This window comes from Amblyomma americanum, chromosome 11 (genome assembly GCF_052857255.1).
Source record: "Amblyomma americanum isolate KBUSLIRL-KWMA chromosome 11, ASM5285725v1, whole genome shotgun sequence".
Lineage (NCBI taxonomy): Eukaryota > Metazoa > Arthropoda > Arachnida > Ixodida > Ixodidae > Amblyomma > Amblyomma americanum.
In genome coordinates, this window is record NC_135507.1 from 133,935,560 (window position 1) to 133,953,770 (window position 18,211).

Below are 18,211 nucleotides of genomic sequence, written 5' to 3' on the forward strand. Positions count from 1 at the left end.
TGGCGTTCCGTAGGCTCGCTGGCAGCGCTGCAGCATGCGGCCGCGTTCCGGTTCTTAAAGGCGAAGCTTAAGTGGCCTCCAATATATGTGCATATGTTTTCTACTGCTACTACTTGGGCCACAATACTGGCATGTATTGTTCTGAAATAAATGTGCAGCTTGTATACACGTGTAGGCTATTTCTCGGTATCCTACAAGAAAAGTGACGAGAGCGGAGGAGCTGCAAGCTGTGCTGTACCCTACACACATAAGTACGCAGGGAGCAGGCATTCTTCAGTGCTATTCACAATTTATTACCGCTAAGCACATAGCAGGCTCACTGCGACTGAAAATGTGGCACTAAAATTAGAGTGGACATTCATTCTGGCGACCAGCCTGAAATGCGACAAGGGTCAGAGAGAGAAGAGTCCCTCGTCGAATTTCTCGCTGGTCGCCAGAATGAACTTGATCCAATAAATAGAGTGAACATTATGGAGGTCTTTCCCAGACAACAACTGCGTTCGCTGTTGGTTGGCAATTGATTAATGCAGCTGGAATAATCAAGTTGTCGAGATCATCGAGCGAAATTGCACCTTCTGAGATAACATAAATAAATAAATAAAATAGACAAGAAAGCAAAAATGTGAAAATAAGAGTAAAAACCGAATGAAAAATTACACCAAAAGCAAAGGAAACAAAATTTTAAGAAACAATAAAGCATAAAAGCTAGAAAAATGAAGAAGGGGGACACATAGAAAAGGGAAAAGCTTTCGCATTTCCGCTCTTAAGCAGACTTAAGTGCAATGCTTCCCTTCCCTCCCTGCGGCGCGGTTCCTTTATCTCGTGAGCAGCTTTGTTGTTGCTCTGGTCAGCTGACGGTCGTGCATGCATACCGTTGCAGGGTGCTGTCGACGGTGGTGGTGCAGGGAATCTACTGTGCCATGTACTGCTCGTACCCGCTGCCCGGAGGCTACGACCCCTGCCCCGTGCTGGCCCGCTTCAGACGCAAGAGACGCCGGCCCTCCCCTGCACGCTCCAGCTCGGCCGAGGTCATGGTGCGTCTCCCTCCTCGAACATACATACCGAAGGCTGAAGGTCCCGGTGCCGCCCTACCGTATAAGGAATCAAACTGGATTCCGTAAACAGCACCCCCCCCACCCCGGGGACCTCGGTGACCAGAACCGACAACCCTCGCCAGAGCAGTATTCTGTGTAGTACTTGGCCACCCATTTCACCAGCAGCTGCGCTACGCCACGGCCGCCCCGATGTGGTACTCGGGCCTGCGGCCGCGTCGGCGTGGCACACGCGCGAGAAGCAGTCCCGCTTGCGTCGCCAGCCGGTGTCTGGTTTGTGAGAGAAGTAGGCAGACCTGAGAGGTGCCATGAGCTCCGACTACTGTGCGAAGCAGAGGGTCACGGATTTATCATTTTCTCGAAAGGAGAAGGTCCCCAAGGCATGGCGTATGTAGGAGCTGTTCAGGAGAGCGAGCTGAACAAGTCCTGTTCAGCACATTTAGCCGGCTTGTCCCTGGTGAGCAGTGCATATCGGCAAATGGTAAATTTCCAAGGTCTGAAGTTCTGAAATGACTTTTATGCGCCGCTCAGCTTTGATGCACTCCCTTAAATTGCCAAGAAGAAGGCGATCGTATTTACCTTTATGCTGCGCTGTCAAGCTGTCTTTGCAGCGATTTCTGCCCGATGTAAGGTTGTAAGGGAGCAACTGTGCTACGTTTTACTGTTATCTTCACAAATCCACAATGTGCGTTTGATGCGCGTAGTCACACCTGATACCTCAAGCTGCCATACTATTGATAATGTTTTCTCCACTTCGTGAAAGGAGAAAGCGTGGCTATAAAACAGTGGAAATGCTGAATAATCCCTGACGTTTTGTTGCACATCTGTCTTTAAGCATACGCAATATTGCCATTACACCAACATGTCATTTATACCGGGATAACACCCAATTTTGCTCAGTATTGTCGAAAAAAGGCCGTCTAGTGTGTACCCATCAATAAACGTGTTCAGACACGTACTGACAGTATAGCGTGAGTTATATGTATACAGGGGTGCCCTGCAGCAAAGATTATATTACCCTGAATAAAAAAGTATTCAGTGCTGCAACAATTTGGTCAAAGTACAATTGCTGGTCACAAAATTAAAAACCAATAAACCTTAGTTTGGCCAACTCAAAACCTTCCCGATAGGCTTCTCCTTTTCTGATTTTGCACTCAACACAAGCATTTGTCACTGCTACATTTAGAAAAACTGCATGGATCGCTCATACTGCTCAGCTCTCCTGGTGACCCGCCGAGCACATCGTGAATATATTTTCGTGTTTACACGAGTGAGAAAAACTAGCGCATGGCCAGTTTTAAACAAGGACCATGACAAAAAAATAAAGGCAACAAAAGCAGTGCGACACGGCTATGGTTAATGCCTAGATGGATACAGCGAATATTAAAACGTAAAAATGAGGCGGCAAGAAACGTTCTGCTGACAAAATGAACGATAGTGACGGTAAAGCGCATTTGCGTCGTCACCTGCAAAATTAAAGAAAAAGTTTCAAGGTTCGAGCAAGAAGCGCAGCGTCGTCGCCGCGGTCACTCCACGCCATGCAGCAACTGAACACCATGCTGCGATTAGCACTACACCCATCGAAACTTCGTAGTCGCGCCCCTGTTTCGTTTAGCTCAACACAATAAATGAAACGGCGGAAAGCTGCAGCGACCGGGTGTAATGCCTAACAATGTGCAAAGTAAAATGGTCTGGCGTGCATACGACGCCACGACGAGGGCTAGCTACTTCCAGTAAACGTGGCATTCGGCGCAGTGGGCTTTGTGAAATCGGTCTATTACTCGTCGGCCCCCAGTCTCCAGCGGCTGCGGAGCAACTGAACAAGGCGGTGGTGAGATTTGTACCCAGCGGACGGCGTAGGAATCTCTGGCTGCGGACAGACTGCGATTGGAAACTGAACTTGGTCACGTTTATCACTGTAACCTTATTCAGTGAGGTAGTCTGCTCGTAGTAGCGTTGCCAGAGGAACTAATGAGTATTAAATGGGATGTCATATGGCTTAGTGAGGTTAAGAGGACAGAAGGCACATACGGGGCTAACGGGCACCTACTCTCAAAATTAAGCTTAATAAGAGAGAGTTCTTCCGTATGTGCACAATATATCTCATGGACTGAAGAATATGGGGAAGAAATTCGATGTGAATGTCCTCTCTTCCACGCCCTGCAAGCTGCCTCGTCTATGCCGTTTAAAGTACAAAAACAAAAAAAATAGAGATCACTGCGGCTACCTTCATTGGAAGAATACGAAAGCTTTGATGCCAACTCGGCGCTTGTCGCCTTTCAAATTTTGCGCCATGGTTGTTTTTTCGTTCACTTGATTGATTGGTTATCGATTAATTCTGATTATACCCTCGTTTCATCCCGGCAACCATTTCGGGTTTTCACATTTTCGCAATTAATTGACCTTTATTCACGATTAATTCGTAATTCGATTTTAATTCACCTTAATCCACCGTTAATTCATCTTGACTACCATTAAAGGGGCTGCGAAACACCGCGTGAACGGATGCCGGCTACACTTTAGATGAATTCTTTACGTCACGCAGATGCTGGCTCAAAAATAATTACAGGAATTGATGCATAGGAACGGGAGTTATTCAACGAAGAAATTTCAAAATACAAGCAAACAAAAAGCTGCCCTCAACTCGATTTTTCGCGCTACTTCCCATTCTCAGTTCACTCTCCCAATGACGACACGGGGGGGGGGGGGGGGTGGTACCAATCAAAACAGCCTATCTGAACCCGTCGCGGAAGTTTGCACACCATGGTTGCCTAATAGCTGTAACTCGTTTAAGCCAAGGCTGGTAGCGTCGTTTTCATGATTACAACAAGCACTTGAACGCCCGGTTGACCCAGCGATGCTTCATCGTCACGTCGATGGCGCAGAAGGGAACACGGATCAGTGACGTTCCCTTTCTTATGGATCCGAACGCGATCCGAACTGAATCCGAACTCGAGCGCGACATACTGCGACGGTGTGACGGCCTGCGCAAGATGCTAGATACATTTAGCATAGCGCGTACCGCTACCCCTTACCGCCTACCATGGCCCACCGCTAGGAACGCGCTTATTAGTCACGGCGAGCAAGGCGCGCGCGCTGTTGACGGGAACGTGGCGCTTCTGGCGCCGCCGCCCGGTGATCTTCCACATGCTGACGACACGCGTTGCTAAATGTTAAACGGATGGCTTTTTCCTTTGCATCCTTCCTTGGGACCGAAACGAACGCTCATAGAATGCAATGGCTTGATCGAATCGATGCCGCAAAGCCGCTCGCAGATACATAGAGAGTAGCTGCAAGTGTTGTGTGCTGAGTCGTAAGATGTTTACAGAGAGGCGCAAAGTACTTTAATGCAAAAAGTAGCCAGAGCCCCTGGTGGTGTAGTTTCGTTTTACTTGCTTTACAGTGCTTTTATCTAAGGCAAAAAAGTCGGCTTTGTTGATGTATTATAAAACGCAAAAACTTGACAAAATGAATGGGTTTCGCATCCATCGAAACGCAGCCGCCTTGTTCGGGTTCGAACTCGGCAACTCCGGATCAGTAGCAAAGCGCCCTAACCACTCAGCCACCGCGGTGCCTGCTTTATTTTGTTTTGTAATCATGTCATACAAGCTAGCTCCACATCGCTCACTCTTGGAACAAGCTAAAGGTGGTACTGGCTTCGCGTCTACATCTAGCCATGATGACCAGGTCATCAAAAGCTTCTGTGAAGACGTGGAATCGGCTATTAGTTCAGTAAAAATACTGTGCACTGTACTGATGGGCGCCTTCAGTGCCAAGATTGGAAAGAAGCAGGCTAAAGAACAGGAAGTAGGCGACTATGGCATCGGCTGTAGGAGCAGCGGGAAGAGGTTATTAGTAGAGTTCACAGGGAGAAATAACTTACGAATCATGAATGCCTACTTTCGCAGGAAAAAAGGAGAACAGACGACAGGAAAGAAGCGCATGGCAAAGATAGATATGGAAGCTGTAACGTGATGTGTGGCAACTACATGGTGGCAGGAACATGAATGCCTACTTTCGCAGGAAAAAAGGAGAACAGACGACAGGAAAGAAGCGCATGGCAAAGATAGATATGGAAGCTGTAACGTGATGTGTGGCAACTACATGGTGGCAGGAACATGAATGCCTACTTTCGCAGGAAAAAAGGAGAACAGACGACAGGAAAGAAGCGCATGGCAAAGATAGATATGGAAGCTGTAACGTGATGTGTGGCAACTACATGGTGGCAGGAACATGAATGCCTACTTTCGCAGGAAAAAAGGAGAACAGACGACAGGAAAGAAGCGCATGGCAAAGATAGATATGGAAGCTGTAACGTGATGTGTGGCAACTACATGGTGGCAGGAACATGAATGCCTACTTTCGCAGGAAAAAAGGAGAACAGACGACAGGAAAGAAGCGCATGGCAAAGATAGATATGGAAGCTGTAACGTGATGTGTGGCAACTACATGGTGGCAGGAACATGAATGCCTACTTTCGCAGGAAAAAAGGAGAACAGACGACAGGAAAGAAGCGCATGGCAAAGATAGATATGGAAGCTGTAACGTGATGTGTGGCAACTACATGGTGGCAGGAACATGAATGCCTACTTTCGCAGGAAAAAAGGAGAACAGACGACAGGAAAGAAGCGCATGGCAAAGATAGATATGGAAGCTGTAACGTGATGTGTGGCAACTACATGGTGGCAGGAACATGAACGCCTACTTTCGCAGGAAAAAAGGAGAACAGACGACAGGAAAGAAGCGCATGGCAAAGATAGATATGGAAGCTGTAACGTGATGTGTGGCAACTACATGGTGGCAGGAACATGAACGCCTACTTTCGCAGGAAAAAAGGAGAACAGACGACAGGAAAGAAGCGCATGGCAAAGATAGATATGGAAGCTGTAACGTGATGTGTGGCAACTACATGGTGGCAGGAACATGAACGCCTACTTTCGCAGGAAAAAAGGAGAACAGACGACAGGAAAGAATCGCATGGCAAAGATAGATATGGAAGCTGTAACGTGATGTGTGGCAACTACATGGTGGCAGGAACATGAACGCCTACTTTCGCAGGAAAAAAGGAGAACAGACGACAGGAAAGAAGCGCATGGCAAAGATAGATATGGAAGCTGTAACGTGATGTGTGGCAACTACATGGTGGCGGGAACATGAATGCCTACTTTCGCAGGAAAAAAGGAGAACAGACGACAGGAAAGAAGCGCATGGCAAAGATAGATATGGAAGCTGTAACGTGATGTGTGGCAACTTCATGGTGGCAGGAACATGAATGCCTACTTTCGCAGGAAAAAAGGAGAACAGACGACAGGAAAGAAGCGCATGGCAAAGATAGATATGGAAGCTGTAACGTGATGTGTGGCAACTACATGGTGGCAGGAACATGAACGCCTACTTTCGCAGGAAAAAAGGAGAACAGACGACAGGAAAGAAGCGCATGGCAAAGATAGATATGGAAGCTGTAACGTGATGTGTGGCAACTACATGGTGGCAGGAACATGAACGCCTACTTTCGCAGGAAAAAAGGAGAACAGACGACAGGAAAGAAGCGCATGGCAAAGATAGATATGGAAGCTGTAACGTGATGTGTGGCAACTACATGGTGGCGGGAACATGAATGCCTACTTTCGCAGGAAAAAAGGAGAACAGACGACAGGAAAGAAGCGCATGGCAAAGATAGATATGGAAGCTGTAACGTGATGTGTGGCAACTACATGGTGGCAGGAACATGAATGCCTACTTTCGCAGGAAAAAAGGAGAACAGACGACAGGAAAGAAGCGCATGGCAAAGATAGATATGGAAGCTGTAACGTGATGTGTGGCAACTACATGGTGGCAGGAACATGAATGCCTACTTTCGCAGGAAAAAAGGAGAACAGACGACAGGAAAGAAGCGCATGGCAAAGATAGATATGGAAGCTGTAACGTGATGTGTGGCAACTACATGGTGGCAGGAACAAGAAGCACCCGTAGGGTTTATTGGTACGCCTTTATATAGATGATGGGGCGGGGCACCGGTACGACATGATAAGGCAGTCAGTGCGCTGTAACGATAAGGCAGATAGTGCACGCCCGATACATCCCCTGAGGTGTAATGAAAACAAAGTTCAGGATACTTGATTAAATTCAGCATCCTAATGAAGTCGTTGCGGTGGCTTCACTGTACGAGCCGACCTTCTTGGGGCCGGTGTTGGCTCAGGAGGTGTTGACATGTGGCGCGCAGCACTTGCGGACGCTGCGCTGTTGACGGCGGGCTGTTGCTGGTGAGAGTGAGCATGGGATGGCGCTGTGGCAGCAGTCGTGATGTCTGGAGCAGTTGGGCCGGGGTCGACAGGTTCATGCTCGAGCGAATCACTATCGCCGTCACTAATGTCTGTTGCACACCTCTCACGGGTTTGCAGAAGATGTCTGTTGCGCCTAAAGACCCGACGATCCTCGGCTTGCACTTCGTAGGACCTGGGTGCAGTAGTGGCGACGACTATGCCTTTTTTGACCATGATTTATCCCCGAACCTCACGACTGATCCTTTAGCCAGAGGTGGTAGTGGCTTTCCGCTTTTTTTCTGAAGGTGCTTCTTCACGGCAGTTGTCGGCACAGCAGCAAAATCTGGAAGATTAGCTCTCAGGCATCTCCCTTGAAGAAGTTCCCCAGGTTACCGGCCGTCTTCCAGCGGCGTACAGCGGTAGGCCAGCAGACCTAGCCAGAAGTCTTCCCGTGAGCGTTCACTTTTTTTCAGGATACGCTTCACAGCTTCGACGCCCTTCTCTGCCAGTCCATTGGATTGTGGGTAGCGAGGACTGGATGTGATGTGAGCGAGTCGAAATTTCTTGCAAAGACTGCGAACTCGTGGCTTGCAAACTGGGGCCCATTATCGGTGCACACTTCGAGCGGTACGCCGTACCTCGCGAACATAGCACTCAGTGCCGTGATTGCCGTCCTTGTCGTAGTATCCGCAAGTTTCTCGACTTCTGGGAAGTTGGAAAGAGCATCAAACGCCACGATGTACGAACTTCCTCCAAAAGAAAAAATATCTACGCCAACTCGATACCACGCACATCCAGGGACTGGGCGCATCAGCAGTGGTTCTTGCGGTTGCTTGTATGCAAATTCGTGGCAAGTGGGGCAAGTCTGGATCAAAATCGTGATGTCACTGCTGAGACCGGGCCAAAAAACAAGACGACGAGCCCTTTCATTGCATTTCTGCAGTCCCAGATGCCCAGCATGAATTGCTGCTAAAATATCACGCCGCATGCTTTTTGGTATGACCACTTTCGTGCCTTTTAACAAAATACCATCTACGACAGAAAGCTCAGATGAAAATGGCATTAGTTCCCCTTCGATGCTCTCGCCAGTTAACAGGCAAGAGATGACCTCCTGCAGGTAGTCGTCCTGAGCGGTTGCATTTACCAGCTTTTGACGTGTTGCATCCGTGACCATGTAGCCCAGAACAGCAACTGCGTGTACTTTCACGTCGTCCGTGGCGCCAGTGCTGTCGTCCTGAGCAACCAGAGACGATCGTGACAGCATGTCTGCCAAGATGAGGTGCTTTCCCAGGACATACTGCAATACAAAGTCGTACTTGAGAAGTTTTAAAAAGAACCTTTGGAGACGGGGAGGCATGTCACATATTCCTTTTGCAGCTATGGACAAGAGAGGTTTGTGGTCTGTCTCGATGATAATCTTTTGTCTGTAAACAAACTGATAAAACTTATCGCAGCCAAATGAAATGCTGAGCGCCTCTTTTTCAATTTGTGCATAACGCTGCTCAGTTTGCGTTAGCACACGAGATGCATATGCCACGGGCCACAATTGGCCGTTGTGACACTGCAACAGCGCTGCACCTATGCAGTCTTTTGAAGCATCACAAGTGATCTTCGATTCTTTTCGGGGACCAAAAATGGCTAGCACGGGCGTCGTGCTTAGAATCTGCACGACACTTTTCCACTCCTTCATGTGGTTTTCAGTCCACTCGAACTCGAAATGCGGTTTGATAAGCGCTCGAAGTGACGCAGTTCGCTCGGAGAGGCACGGAACGTATTTACCAAAATAGTTCAGCACACCGAGCATGCGTTGAACATCGAATTTTGTCTTGGGCACGGGCGTCTGCAGCAAACTTTTAGCAAGATTCGGGTTTGGCGAGATGCCCCTGTGTGTGATGATATCACCTAGAAACTGCACTTCAGTGACGCCAAACTTGCATTTTTCTGCATTGAACGTTAGTCCAGCTTTCCCAGCAGCTTTCATGACTGCTTTTAGTCTTTGATCATGTTGTTTTTTGGTTACGCCCCAGACCAAAATATCGTCGATGTACACATGTACACCTGGAAGGCCATCGAAGATTTCGCTCATTTGTTGTTGAAACACTTCGGGAGCCGATGAAATGCCGAACGGCAATCGGAGATAACGATATCTTCCAAAGGTTGAGCAAAAGTGCATATTTTGGACGTCTTCTCGTCAAGTGGTATCTGGTGAAAGCCAGAATTAGCGTCCAAACAGCTAAAATTGGCTGCGCCGGCCAATTCTTCTTCCATGTCTTCAAGCTTTGGGAGCTGGTAATGCTGCCTTTTTACGTGCTCGTTTAATTTTCTTAGGTCCATGCAAACCCTAAGTTTGCCATCCTTTTTCTTGACCAAGACCAAGGGGTTTACCCAGTCTGTGGGACCATCCTCTTTCACGATGATACCCGCACGCTCCATTCTTTGCAGCTCTTCCCGAAGTGGCTGTCGCAGGGACAGTGTAACCCGCCGGGCTGGTTGGGCGACTGGCACCGCAGACGGTTGCATGACCATGCTGTAGGGTCGCTTCAGGCAGCCTAACCCCTGGAAGACGTGTCTGAAATTCTTAATTGCTTCGTACTCCGAAGCACTTACAGTGGCCACCGTGCGCTGGACAAGTCCTAAGGCTTCGTTTGCATCCAGTCCAAGAATGGCATGACGGTCATTCTTTACGACGAAGAGCTTCACGGTAGTGGAAGCGTTACCAATAGTTACTTCCTGTGTCGTCGTCCCGAAGTGAGTTATAACGCCTCCGGTGTAAGCTTGCAGCACCGCACTTGTAGGCTGTAACCTTTCAGTCTTGCGAAGCTTGCGGTACACAGAGAACGGTAGCAGGCATGCCTGCGACCCGGTGTCTACTTTGAAAAAAAATATTTCTTTCAGCAACTTTAGCTTCGACTACCCAGTCTTTGGTGCTTGCTTTGCAAGTTCCAACTTCTAGAATGTCAAAGTCATCGCCACTGCTGTCTTTGCTCAATTGACCAACTTTAGACGTTCCTTGACAGCACAACGCGAAGTGGTGCAGCTTGCGACATTCATTACACCTTTTCCCATAGGCTGGGCACTGTCTGGGCCTGTGCCGTCGATTGCACTTTTTGCAGCGGTACTGCTTATTGCACTCATGACTACTTTTGCTTCGCGATGGTGGCGCGTGCCTTGTAACAGCATCGACGCGGTCGTCCGCAGCTTTCCAGACCACGTTTCGTTGAGCCAGACATTCTGCCACCTTGCACAGTTCTTCAGCTTTCTGCAATGTTAAAGACTTTTCTCGAAGCATGTTCTCGCGTAGCTTTGAGTCATTCGTGCCAAAGACGATCTGATCCCTGATCAATGAATCTCGCTGTTCTCCGAAATTGAATTGCGCGGCTTGATTTTTAAGGTCACGAGCGAACTTCTCATATGGTTCTCCCTCTACCTGCTTCCTTGAGCGAAACACATAACGTTCGTGAACTTCATTGCTCACCTCGGCACAGTAGGACTCGAAATTCCCCACGAGCGTTGCGTAGTCGTCCTTGCTTTCTGCGGCTTCGAACTTGAACGTGTTGAACACGTCGAGCGCTTCATCGCCGGCTATGCTTAGCAGGAGCGCGGCTTTTGCAGCTTCGCTTCGAGGTTGCTCCTTCGTTGTGGTTGCCTGCAGGAACAGGTCGAACTTCTGCTTGAAGCGTCTCCAATTTTCAGAGAGGTTGCCGGTCATTCGCATGGGTGGCGGCGCCTTCAGAAGTTCCATCGTTGTCGGTCGATCCCACTTCTGACACCATGTAACGTGATGTGTGTCGAACTAAGGAACGGAGGCAACTACATGGTGGCAGGAACAAGAAGCACCCGTAGGGTTTATTGGTACGCCTTTATATAGATGATGGGGCGGGGCACCGGCACGACATGATAAGGCAGTCAGTGCGCTGTAACGATAAGGCAGATAGTGCACGCCCGATACAGCAGCTGAAAAACTTACTCGCCCAGCATACTGTGTTGTGGAACAGCGCACTGTTGTTTGATTTGTGTGTGTTCCTTCTGTCCCGTCTTTAGCGCTGTAGATATGGAAGTTAAAAACCAACTCGCCCGGCATACTGTGTTGTGGAAGATAGCCGAATGTGCTGCAATAGGAAGTCCGCCAGGAAGGCAACAGTCCGTATGTAGGCGCTAAAATGTTTAACGCCTGGAGCATCCGGGCCATCCCACTCGAAGCATAAAGTCTTCAGCCAGTCGTTCAGCAGCCCTAACTGTTGCCAGCACTTGGAATTGAGGGACCTACAAAAAACTTTTCCACCCAAAAGTTGAGGCACCAACCATCATGGACACATCCGAGGGCAACAGATCTTTCGAAGATAGCAGGCATAGGACCTTGCTCTACACCTCGCAGAAGCCAAGAGCGCAGAACGCATTGCTCACCGAGAGGCTGTGTAGACATGAAAGAGCCCAAAGGGAGTGAAATAATTCAGCACTGTAGAACGTCCGGCCAGTTGGCACTTGCTCAAACATTTCAGCGGGCGTTAAACTTTTCAGCGCCTATACAGACTGACTGTTGCCTCCCTAGCCGACTTCTTGTGGCAGCGCATTCGGCTGTTGCACGTACACTTCCTGCTCTTTGGTTTTTGAAAGAACGTGTTCATAATCCATAAATTATTTCTCTCCGCGAACTCTACTAAATGCCCCCCACCCTCCCTGCTATTCCTGAAGCATATGCTATAGTCGCCTACCGCCTCGTCGCCAGACTGCTTTTTTTCCCACCTTCCAATTCAAGTCGCCCATCAGTACAGTGTACTGTAATTTTACTGTGTTCATTACCGATTCCATGCCTTCAGAAGTTTCCAACAATCTGCTCATCATGGCTGGATATAGGCGCGTAGGCCTGCACCACCTTCAGCAGCACTCTACGTTGCTAGCTATATCTTATTTTACGAGGAATCCCACACCTAGTTGCCGTCTCTCCGCTAATCCACGGTAACGCAGTATGTGCCCACCCTTTTTACTGTATATGCCTCACCATTTCTCCTAGCTTCACTAAGCCCATGACATCCTATGCCCGCTAGTTCTTCCAACAGCACTGCAAGGTTAGCGTCACTGGATAAGGTCCTAGCCCTAAACGTTGCCAGGTTCGGTTTCCAATGGCGGCCTGTCCGGAGCCAGAGATTTCGTAGCGAAAGCTACACTAGGCTAGTCACCATGCATGGCAACCAGCTGCGCCGAGTACAGTACATCTTTATTTCCAGAAGACAACTGGATGGTCTCTTGGGCTAAAAGCTACACAAAAGCTTGACGAGGCCCAAGAGACCATTACAAGGCAGCAGCGTAAAGAATAGAAACATAATAGATGAATAGTACATAGGTAGACAGTAATAGGGAAATAATAAAACAGTTACTGTGACAGGTAATAATGATGTCAATCACATAAAGCTACCAGTAATGAACTGAAACCAAAATAAAACAACTGAAAAGCACATACGCGGAAACAACAAACAAAAATTAACGGATCACAACTGCACAAAACAGGAATGTAATTGTTTTTTGTTCAAGCCCACTGTGTGTCTATATTTGTTTAGTATTGTAGGGAGGTTGTGGGTAAGTGACTGATATTTATAAAATGTACGAAAATGAGGAACTGCCCACGCATCAACATTTCTTGTTTGCACGCTAATATTTCGTCGCTCTAAGGATGCCAAGGACTTTAGAAGGTTAGTAACTTCAGGGGAGGAAAAGTAGATTGACTGTAATAGGCGAAATTCATACAACTTGTCTACACTTATGATATTGAATGATTCAAATGCACCCTTTGTAGTTTGCATGGGCTCAATATTTGCTATGTAACGAATGATTCTTTTCTGTAAAACCAGGAGTTTATTTAAATTGGTTTTTGTGGTTGTGCACCAAACTAGACTGCAGTATCTTAAATGAGAGTTAAACAAAGCATGATATACTTGAAGTTTTATCTTGGGTGGAAGTACAGTACGACAGCGCGATATAACTCCTGTAATCGAGGAAAGTTTTTTACGAAGGTGATCAATGTGAGCATCCCAGGTTAGATGTGAGGAAAAATGTACACCTAATATTTTATGGTTGTCAACGATTTCAATTTCTTGGTGCTCATAGGTTATAGTGTGATTTATTTCAACTAATTTGTTTTTAGCGCGGAATATAATAGCTTTAGTTTTAGTGCAATTGATTTGAAGTCTGTTTAACTTGGACCATGTGGATAGCTTAGCTAAAAATTCATTACATTGCATGATTAAACCATCAGCATTTGGGCCAGAAATAAGAATAGTACTATCATCAGCATATATCACTAGTTTTACTGTATTATCAATATTCACCAAGTCATTAACGTATGTATTGAACAACAGCGGACCTAACACACTTCCCTGGGGTACGCCACTCTTTATTGGAAAAAGGGATGAGCTGCAGTTTTTGACAAACACTCTCTGAAACCTGTTGCTGAGGTAGCATTTCAGCAAAGCTAGACACGTGCCGCGGATCCCGTAAGCTTGTATTTTGGATAGAAGAATGTTATGGTCCAGACAGTCAAAAGCCTTGCTGAAATCTATAAAAACAGCCAACGAGAACAAATTACTTTCTATGTTTCGTAAAATATTTTCTTTTAATGTTAGTAAAGCAGTTTCCGTCGATCTGTCCTTCCTAAAACCGAACTGTGCATTTGTTATTATGTTTTCTTTGTTAAAGAAGTTAGTTATACGAGCAAAAATGATTTTTTCTAGTGCCTTAGAAAATACAGGGAGGACTGAAATTGGGCGATAGTTTGTTGCCAAGTTTGGGTCGCCGCCCTTGAAGATTACAGAAACCCTGGCACATTTCATTTTTTCAGGAAAGACGCCCGAATCCAGTATTAAATTAAATATGTAAGCAAGTGCGGATGTAAGTAAGGTCAATACATACTTTATCGGCATGATTTGAATGTTTTCAATATCAAGCGCCTTACTGTTTCGGAGCAACATGAAAGTGTTATAAATCTCCTGCTCATCAGTAGGCTGAAGGTATATTGTTTTCATTGTACTAGTGGAGATTCCATTTGTATCTGGAGGATAGTCACAAGGATTTGCAATACTCACAAAATGATTGTTAAGGTAATCCGCAAGCGCTTTACCGCTCAATTCACCACCTTCATGTGTTAAAACATCCGGAAGGGAACTTTTACTTTTACGACCCAAAACAGTGTTTATTGCTTTCCATGCAGCATCCGGGCGTTGTCGAGCGCAGTCTGCAAATAACTGCTCATAGTATAAAGATTTGGCTCTCCGAAGCTCAGCGTTTAGCTTATTCCGCAATATTTTAAACTCCTTTAGAGTTTCTTTTGAACGTGCACGCAAGAAAGAATGAAAGTGACGATTTTTATTTTTGATCATTTGTAAGTGTTCTCGAGTGACCCATGGTTTCTTAATCTTTTTTGTTGGCACGATAGTTTGCAAAGAGAAATGTTTAGCATAGATGCACACAAAACGATTTATGAATTCGTTATACGCGTCATTCGCATCCACATTTTTTAGCACGGCAGACCAATCTTGGTTCATGATTTCATTCTTGAACGAGATTAGCTTTCCTTCGGTAATGCGCTGAACAAAAAATGTTTCCCTTTTCACATTCCTGTCCAGTGAATCAATGCGATATGTTAAGAAAGTAGGACAGTGATCACTAACGTCGCAGGCAACTGTGCCTGCATTGTAAATTTCAGTGTCAAGATTCGTAACAATGAGATCTAGCATGGATTATGTAGAACATGTAATTCGAGTTGGTGTTTTAATCACATTTATGAAACCAGATGAAACCAGTTTTGTGCTAAAGTCACGAACACAGTTATTTTCCGCTAACCTGTTTATGTTAAAATCACCACCACTGATGAGCCTAAGGTTGTTTTTACAAATAAATTCCAAGAAGTCCTCATAAAATTCTAAGAAGCGTGCAACATTCCCAGTTGGTGGACGATACAAGACAGAAATTATTTCTTGTTTATTTTTCAGCGTTAAGATTTCATAATCCACAGTGGTCTTACTGAATTCCGGCAAAATTTCACACTTCTTGTGCTTTGCAACTAGAATTGCGACGCCACCACCCCTGCTGTTTTTACGATTAAGAAAGAAGTTATTGTAACCATCTAGTTCCAACATTTTGCTGCTGTTTGTATACCAAGTTTCCGACAGCATTAGGACAGAAAATTGAGAGCAAAATTGCTGTAATAAAAGGACAATGTCATCTTCTTTACGGTTCACTGAACGTGCATTGATATGCATAACTGATTCGCATGATAAATAATCAAACTTCACATCAGGTGGCAGAGTAAGCTCCTGATAATCCATCTTTCAATGCTTGAAAACACGAAGCAGATAGCCAGATGAGCACGATGTCGGCAATCACACGTTATCGGCATCACGAGCTGTGTTGCCCGCTTCAGTAGAAAAAATCTTGTCGACAACGTCCTCACCTGTCACATGCACAGTGGGCGTGTTATCTGCCTGCTTGGCAAAGATTTTCCCGTTGTAGGACCACACCGATTTCCAGTTACACTCATATTTTTTTTTTCACAGCCATTGCAAGTAGTTTCTTCAATGCGGGACAGAGGTGCTCATTAAAATATATTGCATCTGATTTGTCTAGGCCGATGTCTTTGCTTGTAAGCCGTGTTTTTTTCGCCTTCGTCAGGACAATGTCTCGCTTCCTGCGGGATTTGAATTGGACGAGGATGTGCGATTTCCCAGCAGTTCGTGTCGGCACGCGATGGCAGACTTCAATGTCAGCTTCTTCTATCGGTTCTGAGATGGTGTTGCCAATTTTAGAGAGGATGTCACTCAGAGATTCGCCTTCAGTCTCTGCTATTCCTTGTATTTCAATGTTACACTTCCTTGAATATTGTTCAGCATGAGTAAGCCTGCTTTCTGCATTTTGCAATTTACTTTCGAGAGATGCGCATCTGGCAGACAGCGCCTCATTATTAGTTGATAGTTACACGTTTTTGGAAACTTCATCATCCGGTTGTTTTTTGATGTCCTCTATGGTCCCATGCGCGAACTCAAGGCTCTCGGTCAAGCTTTTTTGCTCGGTTTTTAGCTCACGAATTTCGTTTCGCAAATCTCTTTCCATAGCCTCTCGAAAGGCCTTCAGTTCAAGTTTTACTTCGTCTTTAAGTTTAACTAATTCAGCCCTCATTTCTTCCTTCAGCTTATTTAACTCTTTAGACATTTGAAAGCAAGCAGCCTTTCGGGTGCAACAAGATAATAAAGCACTGCAGCTTGAGACAACACACAAGCACAAGTCCAAAATCAGGCAGCAGCGACGACACACAATACAGAAGATAAGTAAAGGAATCGATACGGCGATAACACTAACCTGTGACAAGAGCGTACAACTGTTAACACAGTGCGCACGGGGCACGTCGCTGCTGCCAAGTGAGGCTAGCTGCGCTGATGTGGCTCCTTTTGTAGCTCCTGGCACTGGCGTAGGGCAGCGCAGTAGTTCTGCGCAGCTGACGGTCACGCCTCCTGGTACAACTTGCGGAAAATCCGGCGTAACAATCTGAAGTCCGGCGTGGAGAGCTGGCTTGGTCCGGTGCGGGCGCTGAGTGCAGCCAAGCGGTTTGTGCCTGTGACAAGAGCGTACAACTGTTAACACAGTGCGCACGGGGCACGTCGCTGCTGCCAAGTCAAGTCGCCAAGTCGCCGCGCGCCGGCGCCTCGCCGTCTCCGCACAGCGCCGCGCGTGACGTCATCACTTAGCTATGCGCCTCACTGCGCATGCGCTATGCTCCTAGCGGCTGCGCCGTGGCGCAGGATATAAGCCACGGAGCGACCGCTCGCTTGGCAATGAATTGGCAATGAATGGCAAATGGCAATGAAAGAAGACGCGGCTGGTGGAAGGTAAGACGCTTGGCGAGACGTTCTTCATGTACGTCGGGCGTCTCCGACACGCGCTCACCTCTCCGCGCTTCATGCTTACGTAGGCGGGCTGCCTCACGCCAGGCAATGACTTTAGGGTCGGTAGAATCGGTTTCCCATAGGCTCTGAAGATGCCGCCTGCTATACACGCGGCCACCAACCGTGTCTTCTTCCAATGCGCTTTTTCCCAAGGCTAGCGGCCACTCCGCGGCTTATATCCTCTGCCGCGGCGCAGCCGCTAAGAGCATAGCGCATGCGCCCTTCCTTTCCTCAAAATCATCGGCGCCTAGAACGTTGCCAACGCCAACGCCAATGAACACAGTGAACGCCGACAGTTCTCGCTTTGTATGTCCTGGATTAGGGGAGGTAATCCACATTCATTATGTTTTTAACACCCTCCGCTGTGTCACAGGTCTGTCCGCCGCCGTGGTCAGTTGTTCCGCGGCCGCTGGGGACTGATCAGGACCGAGGGTTAATTGGTTTGTTTACAGGAGTGCACTCATGTGACACTTGTTGCTGGGATAGTCGAGAAGGGTTGTCTGGCGGGCTAGTTGGAGCTTCTCCTTCATGATTAAAGTGTGCGAAAGAAACAGGGACAAAGACAAGAAACACGTACACACACAGAGCGCAGACTTCCATCTTTTATTCGAAAAACGCTGCGAGCATTCTTTTTATACGCACCAAACCACCACATGACACAGACAGGATCCAACACAGCAGATAAGTTTAACAGTTGAGTAGAGCCAATCTGCAGAACCAATCAAAAAACCCTAAATATGTGCTTGCTTAAACACCCTTGATAACTAGACAAAAGTAGAGGAAGGTAAAAAAAAACGTGACGGTGAAAGTGAAAGTTTAAAGAGAACGAAATATGGCCGAACCATGTATTACGAGCGAAAACTTACTAAGCGAAAGGGATGACACGTGGAACCAACAGTAACAACAAGTAACAAGAGTAAATGTGCAGGGTTAAAAAGGACAGTTTAAAGCATTACTTTCTAAAAAC

At 46.9% G+C, this 18,211-nt stretch overlaps 1 protein-coding gene across 1 annotated transcript in view; it reads left to right on the top strand.

The window, feature by feature from the left end:
- LOC144111367 (uncharacterized) overlaps positions 1–18,211 on the top strand; it is a 119,652-nt gene that overhangs the window by 71,922 nt on the left and 29,519 nt on the right. Inside the window, exon 2 of the mRNA XM_077644648.1 lies at positions 881–1,034. Coding sequence (XP_077500774.1) covers positions 881–1,034 — 154 coding nt within the window. The remainder of the gene's footprint in view (positions 1–880; positions 1,035–18,211) is intronic.